Raw genomic sequence first — 6,882 nt, 5'->3', positions numbered from 1 at the left:
CCGTTTATTAGCCTCCCTATGGTTTCTATAGCAACCGCTAATTCACTGGGCTTCATACAGCACACTTAACACACCACATGAAAACATTACACACACACACACACATACACACACACACACGAGTGAAGTGAAGAGAATAAAGAGAGGAAACAACTGTTTATAGCTGCGATAACAGGAGGGACGACAAGAACAAAGTCAGACATCATCACTGCTAAAAAAGTATGAAGTGTTTATTTAATAAAAGTGTGTAAATGTCTGCTGTGGTAGAAAAGGAATAAAACCTTTCAGTGATTCTGTTTCATCCATCAGCACACACACACACACACACACACACACACACACAGAGGCTCACACACACGCTCAAACACACACACAGAGGCTCAAACACACACACTCATACACACAGGCTCACACACACACACAGATGCTGTCTCACACACACACACGCTCACACACACAGAGGCTCACACACACAGAGGCTCTCACACACAGAGGCTCACACACAGACGCTGTCTCACACACACACAGGCTCAGACACAGAGGCTCACACACACACACACACACCCCGCCTCACACGGAGCCCATGTGAGTGCGGCTCAGTGGAAAAACCCCTGAGGAAAATTAAATTGTTTAGAATCATAAAGGGAATTAAGGAGACCTGACAGAATGCAGAGGGTTTTTTTTCCTTGAGAACCTTCGCTATTCCCATCATGTGTCATTTTTATCCCGAGTCACTTTGTTGCTGTTGAGGAAGAATCAGACACAATGAAAGGAAAAAACATCGTTGTTATCAGACTTCATCTCAAACACTTCAGAGGAAAAACTGGAGAAGAAAGAGACAATGTTCTGAGCCTGAAGAATACAGAGTCAGTGTGAAGAACAGAGTCAGTGTGAAGAAGTCAGTGTGAAGAACACAGTCAGTGTGAAGAACACAGAGTCAGTGTGAAGAACACAGAGTCAGTGTGAAGAAGTCAGTGTGAAGAACACAGTCAGTGTGAAGAAGTCAGTGTGATGAACAGAGTCAGTGTGAAGAAGTCAGTGTGAAGAACACAGTCAGTGTGAAGAACACAGAGTCAGTGTGAAGAACACAGAGTCAGTGTGAAGAACACAGAGTCAGTGTGAAGAAGTCAGTGTGAAGAACACAGAGTCAGTGTGAAGAACACAGAGTCAGTGTGAAGAAGTCAGTGTGAAGAATACAGAGTCAGTGTGAAGAACAGAGTCAGTGTGAAGAAGTCAGTGTGAAGAAGTCAGTGTGATGAACACAGTCAGTGTGAAGAAGTCAGTGTGATGAACAGAGTCAGTGTGAAGAAGTCAGTGTGAAGAACACAGTCAGTGTGAAGAACACAGAGTCAGTGTGAAGAACACAGAGTCAGTGTGAAGAACACAGAGTCAGTGTGAAGAAGTCAGTGTGAAGAACACAGAGTCAGTGTGAAGAACACAGAGTCAGTGTGAAGAAGTCAGTGTGAAGAACACAGAGTCAGTGTGAAGAACACAGAGTCAGTGTGAAGAAGTCAGTGTGAAGAACACAGAGTCAGTGTGAAGAACACAGAGTCAGTGTGAAGAAGTCAGTGTGAAGAACACAGAGTCAGTGTGAAGAACACAGAGTCAGTGTGAAGAAGTCAGTGTGAAGAACACAGTCAGTGTGAAGAACACAGAGTCAGTGTGAAGAACACAGAGTCAGTGTGAAGAACACAGAGTCAGTGTGAAGAAGTCAGTGTGAAGAACACAGTCAGTGTGAAGAACACAGTGTCAGTGTGAAGAACACAGAGTCAGTGTGAAGAACACAGAGTCAGTGTGAAGAAGTCAGTGTGAAGAACACAGTCAGTGTGAAGAACACAGAGTCAGTGTGAAGAACACAGAGTCAGTGTGAAGAACACAGAGTCAGTGTGAAGAACACAGTCAGTGTGAAGAACACAGAGTCAGTGTGATGAACACAGTCAGTGTGAAGAAGTCAGTGTGATGAACACAGAGTCAGTGTGAAGAACACAGAGTCAGTGTGAAGAACACAGAGTCAGTGTGATGAACACAGAGTCAGTGTGAAGAACACAGAGTCAGTGTGAAGAAGTCAGTGTGAAGAACACAGTCAGTGTGAAGAACACAGAGTCAGTGTGAAGAACACAGAGTCAGTGTGAAGAACACAGAGTCAGTGTGAAGAAGTCAGTGTGAAGAACACAGTCAGTGTGAAGAACACAGTCAGTGTGAAGAACACAGAGTCAGTGTGAAGAAGTCAGTGTGAAGAACACAGTCAGTGTGAAGAACACAGTCAGTGTGAAGAACACAGAGTCAGTGTGAAGAACACAGTCAGTGTGAAGAACACAGAGTCAGTGTGATGAACACAGTCAGTGTGAAGAAGTCAGTGTGATGAACACAGAGTCAGTGTGAAGAACACAGAGTCAGTGTGAAGAACACAGAGTCAGTGTGAAGAACACAGAGTCAGTGTGAAGAACACAGAGTCAGTGTGATGAACACAGAGTCAGTGTGAAGAACACAGAGTCAGTGTGAAGAACACAGAGTCAGTGTGAAGAACACAGAGTCAGTGTGAAGTACAGAGTCAGTGTGTGTGGGGTTTAACCGTCTACTCAAGAATAAACATGCACAAAATGTAGCATTTTTAATCAGTTGAGGAAAATTTTTCCTCAGACGTGACTTCTGCCAAGACTTCCTTCTACAAGTAAAAGCTTGAAGCTTCCTCACATGACCCTCAGAAGCTCCACAACATCATCTCTTCTCTACTCAACCCCCCGGCTCCACCTTCTTCATCCTCACTGACTGCAGAAGACTTTGCTTCTTTCTACCAGGAGAAGATTGAGGAAATCTGCCGGACCTTCACTTCAGCCCCGACTGCACTTACATCTCCCAGTATGGATTCTCCCACTCCTTCGTTGTTGCATTTCTCAACTGTAGCAGCAGAAGAGATTTTACAGCTCATCCAGTCCTGCAATCCTACCGCCTGCCCATTGGATCCACTCCCTTCCACTCTGCTCCAGACCATCTCGCAAGACCTTCTGCCCTTCATTACCCTATCATCAATAGATCCATAGCATCTGGCCAGGTACCAACTACCTTCAAGAGAGCAAGTCTTATTCCCATCCTAAAGAAACCTGCTCTGGATCCATCAGACATCAGTAACTACAGACCGGTGTCACTTCTCTCTTTTCTTTCTAAAATTCTTGAACGCATTGTTTATAACCATCTGTCTGTCTATATCTCACAGAACAACCTCCAAGATCCCAACAGTCTGGCTTTAAAGCAGCTCATTCCACAGAGACAGCCCTTTTGGATGTCTCTGAGAAACTACATGCTGCTAGATCAGCCAAACTGTCATCCGTCCTCATCCTCCTTGACCTTTCAGCAGCGTTTGATACGGTCAACCACAAGACTCTCTTGTCCACCCTCAGGAGTCTTGGGATTTGCGGATCAGCTTGGGAATGATTCGCTTCCTACCTGGAAGGACGCTCATATCAGGTACCATGGAGGGGCGTAACATCTACTCCACGCAGACTCTCCACTGGTGTCCCACAGGGCTCAGTACTTGGTCATCTTCTTTTCTCCCTGTATACTCACTCTCTTGGTGAAGTTATTTCCTCACATGGGCTCTCTTACCACTGCTATGCTGATGATACACAACTTATCTTCTCTTTCCCACCCTCAGCTACCACAGCTTCTGATCGGATCTCAGCATGTCTGGCAGAAATATCATCATGGATGACTGCTCATCAGTTAAAGCTCAATCCTAAAAAAACTGAACTGCTGATCATCAGGTGATTCATCCCCAGGTCATGTTCTTGCTATATCCTTACACAACGATCTGATCTCCCCTTCAGCCACAGCTCACAACCTTGGGGTAACCATGGACACTCTGTCCTTTTCCTCTCATGTTGCTAATGTGACTCGCTCATGTCGGTTTCTTCTCTACAACATTAGAAGGATTCGGCCATTTCTGTCCACACAGGCTGCTCAAGTACTTGTTCAGTCTCTTGTCATTTCTAGACTGGATTACTGTAACACACTGCTGGCAGGTCTACATATGAACACAATCTGTCCTCTGCAAATGATCCAAAATGCAGCTGCACGGCTTATTTTCAACCTGCCAAAGTTCTCCACACCACCACACTGCTGCGATCCCTCCACTGGCTTCTGGTAGCTGAACACATCAGATTCAAAACACTGATGCTGGCCTACAAAGCCACAAATTGACCAGCTCTCTCTTACCTCAAAGCCCTCATCACTCCTCACACTGCACCTCACACCCTCAGATCTACAGCACTGCTCCACTGGTTCCACCATCTCTCAGGGTGAGAGGCAAGTTTACTACAAGACTCTTCTCTGTACTGGCACCAAGGTGGTGGAATGAACTTCCTCATTTTTTCATTGTAACTTTGAACAAATGTTTTAATCTCATGGTATCTTAAGTATGTAACTTAGTGAACCAGCATTAATGTAGTCAATGTTAGAGATTTAAGCACTTATGTACGTCGCTCTGGATAAGGACGTCTGTCACATGATGTAAATGTAAATGTAAAATTAGATTATATTTTAAACAGAAATGTGAATTATTAGTAGATGTTTCCAGCCAGCGACTTCATGAGAAGGACGTAATTGTAGTAATTTCAGTAATTCACTGAGTCGTTCATGTGAGTCAGCTCTCTGAATCAGCTCTTTTAGGTGAAAATCGAGCTCCAGCTCAAAGAAAGGAAGAAATATTTATAAAAATGCAATTATTGCTCAAATTATTTACTTAATTATTAACAGGGTGCAAACTTTTAATAAAGCCATATTTAATTTCTGCCATAAGTAAAAAAAAAACAATCAAAAACCCAATAGAAATATAACAAAATCTCAGCATCCGAGTCGTTTAGGAGCCAAAAGAGTCGACTCTTATTACTGAGTCATCTGATTCATCAAAGAGCCAGAATTCCGTTCCATCGTTCCTGCCTGTGTGTAAAATCAACACATTCGACTCATTTACATCTTGTCATGAATATTAACTATCCGATTTAAAGTTTAACCTCTGTAAATGAATAAACAAACAAACAAACAAACAAACAAACAACAGCTGCTTTGTTCATGTTCAAATATATTTTCAGAGATTGACTTGCTTAAAAAAGTGATTTTTTTTTCCACACCTTTTCTATACATTTATAAGGCAATGAATCAAAAATACTGGTGCACAATTTCCAACTGTAGCCCATCTGTCATGCTGCACAAAGTATTGGCCCCCCTTTACTCCCTCTCTCTCAATGGAAATGGATCACAAGACAAAAATCACCCCGATGAAACAAAATCATTTATGAACATCGTTAACATCATTGTTTCCAGATACGCCGTCCTTTAGAAACCCTGTGTTGGAGCTCTGCGTTTTCTCATCGGAGTGCAGAGTAAACTGAGTAAACTCCGTACCGCCGAAGGACAGGGGACGTGGAAACACTTGGTACCCCGGACACGGTGCACTGAATAAACTTCCCAGAAGCTGTGCGCGCTGACGGTTGTAGCGAGCAGGACGTCATTTAGAAAAAAGGACCTTCGGGGAAGTTCTCTCTTCTCACAGACATCTTCACAGGTGTTTTTATGGAAGTTAGCAGGGAATTCTAAAAGAAAATACTAAGTCCCTCCCCCTGATCACCGATCGGAGGAGAGAGCCGTCCGTTATCGAGCTGTGACCATCCATAACCCGAGAGCAACGTTGGCAGCGAGCAGAGCGCTGCCTCCCAGCAGGACGAAGAACCCCAGGAGCTCACGGCTGCTCTTCTCCGGGAGCAGAGAACTCAGCGTGACCTCCAGGAAAGCGTTCAGCATCCACTGACCGTCCAGAGCGAAGCACGGAACCGCGTTCACCACGGCCAGAGCACCGGACAGCGACAACAGATACCTCAAACACCGCCGTTAAGGAGGAATTAACATTAATGAGTTTATTACACAACAGCGCAGGTGATATCACAAACACAACATTCTTCTATTCTCAAATATGAACACGTTCTGTGTAAGCAGACGACGCTGTAGCCTGAAGTTAAACATAACTATAAACATATAAAAAGTGTGTGTGTGTAAACATGTGTGTGTGTGTAAGCAGTATAAAAGTGTGTGTACATGTAATGTTAGAATAAAGGATACTTGCACAGTGTCTCCAGCATCACCGGCAGGTCGAGGTGAAGGAAACCAAGTCGAGGAACAAAGTTAGTGAGACTCACTGTGGAGAAAAACATCACCATGGTAACACAGCTCTATTATTCCCCTCTACACTCACACACACCTGAGTGTTTCACACAATAATTACTGACCCGAGTACTGCAGGTGAGACACGTAGCCCACAAACAGCATGTCGGCCTGCGGGGCGTGTTTCACACGGATCAGACGAGTCTGATTCTCCAACGACGGGATCACACACACGCTCGGACTCACAGCCGATTCACAGTCCGAGTTACTGCGACACGTATGACTCACATGGATCGTCTTCCGCACAGGTAAACATGCAAACTGTGTCTGAGAGAGAGAGGAAACAGTATGTGTGTAAAAGTGCACATGACTGTGTGTGTGTGTGTGTGTGTGTGTGTGTGTGCTGTTGTACCAGTTTGTTGGTACTCTCAGTGCTGTAGTAGAAGCAGAGGTCAGTCAGACTGTTATTGCTGCAGCACTCAATCGTTCCGTCCAGACGCCTGAACTCTATCACAGGAAGAGGAAGAAGAGGAAGAAGATGAGGAAGAGGAAATAGGAAGTCAGCAGCTCATTTCAGTACCGGTTTTTACCTCTGCCGGTGGCACGGTTCAGCTGCAGCGTGTTGTCGTGGACACAGTAACCTCTCTGAGGCCGGAGTGAGAGTTGCTGGATGCAGGAGTGCCAGTCGTCCACACTACTGACCTCACAGTCCTCCAGACGAGTCACCAG

The 6,882-nt window shown here is 44.7% G+C and overlaps 1 protein-coding gene across 1 annotated transcript in view; it reads right to left on the bottom strand.

Moving 5' to 3' along the window:
- Window positions 1-5,057: 5,057 nt before the first annotated feature.
- Window positions 5,058-6,882, bottom strand: part of mbtps2 (membrane-bound transcription factor peptidase, site 2) — a 10,328-nt gene continuing 8,503 nt past the window's right edge. Inside the window, exons 7-11 of the mRNA XM_060861586.1 lie at window positions 6,744-6,882; window positions 6,566-6,660; window positions 6,279-6,480; window positions 6,112-6,187; window positions 5,058-5,869 (exon numbers count right to left, since the gene is read on the bottom strand). The exon at window positions 6,744-6,882 is cut by the window's right edge and continues 42 nt beyond it. Of these exons, the coding sequence (XP_060717569.1) occupies window positions 5,647-5,869; window positions 6,112-6,187; window positions 6,279-6,480; window positions 6,566-6,660; window positions 6,744-6,882 (735 nt within the window). The 3' untranslated portion in view covers window positions 5,058-5,646. The remainder of the gene's footprint in view (window positions 5,870-6,111; window positions 6,188-6,278; window positions 6,481-6,565; window positions 6,661-6,743) is intronic.

This window comes from Tachysurus vachellii, chromosome 25 (genome assembly GCF_030014155.1).
Source record: "Tachysurus vachellii isolate PV-2020 chromosome 25, HZAU_Pvac_v1, whole genome shotgun sequence".
NCBI lineage: Eukaryota > Metazoa > Chordata > Actinopteri > Siluriformes > Bagridae > Tachysurus > Tachysurus vachellii.
The sequence above is the reverse complement of the archived record's forward strand: the minus strand, read 5'-3'. Positions and strand labels throughout refer to the sequence as shown.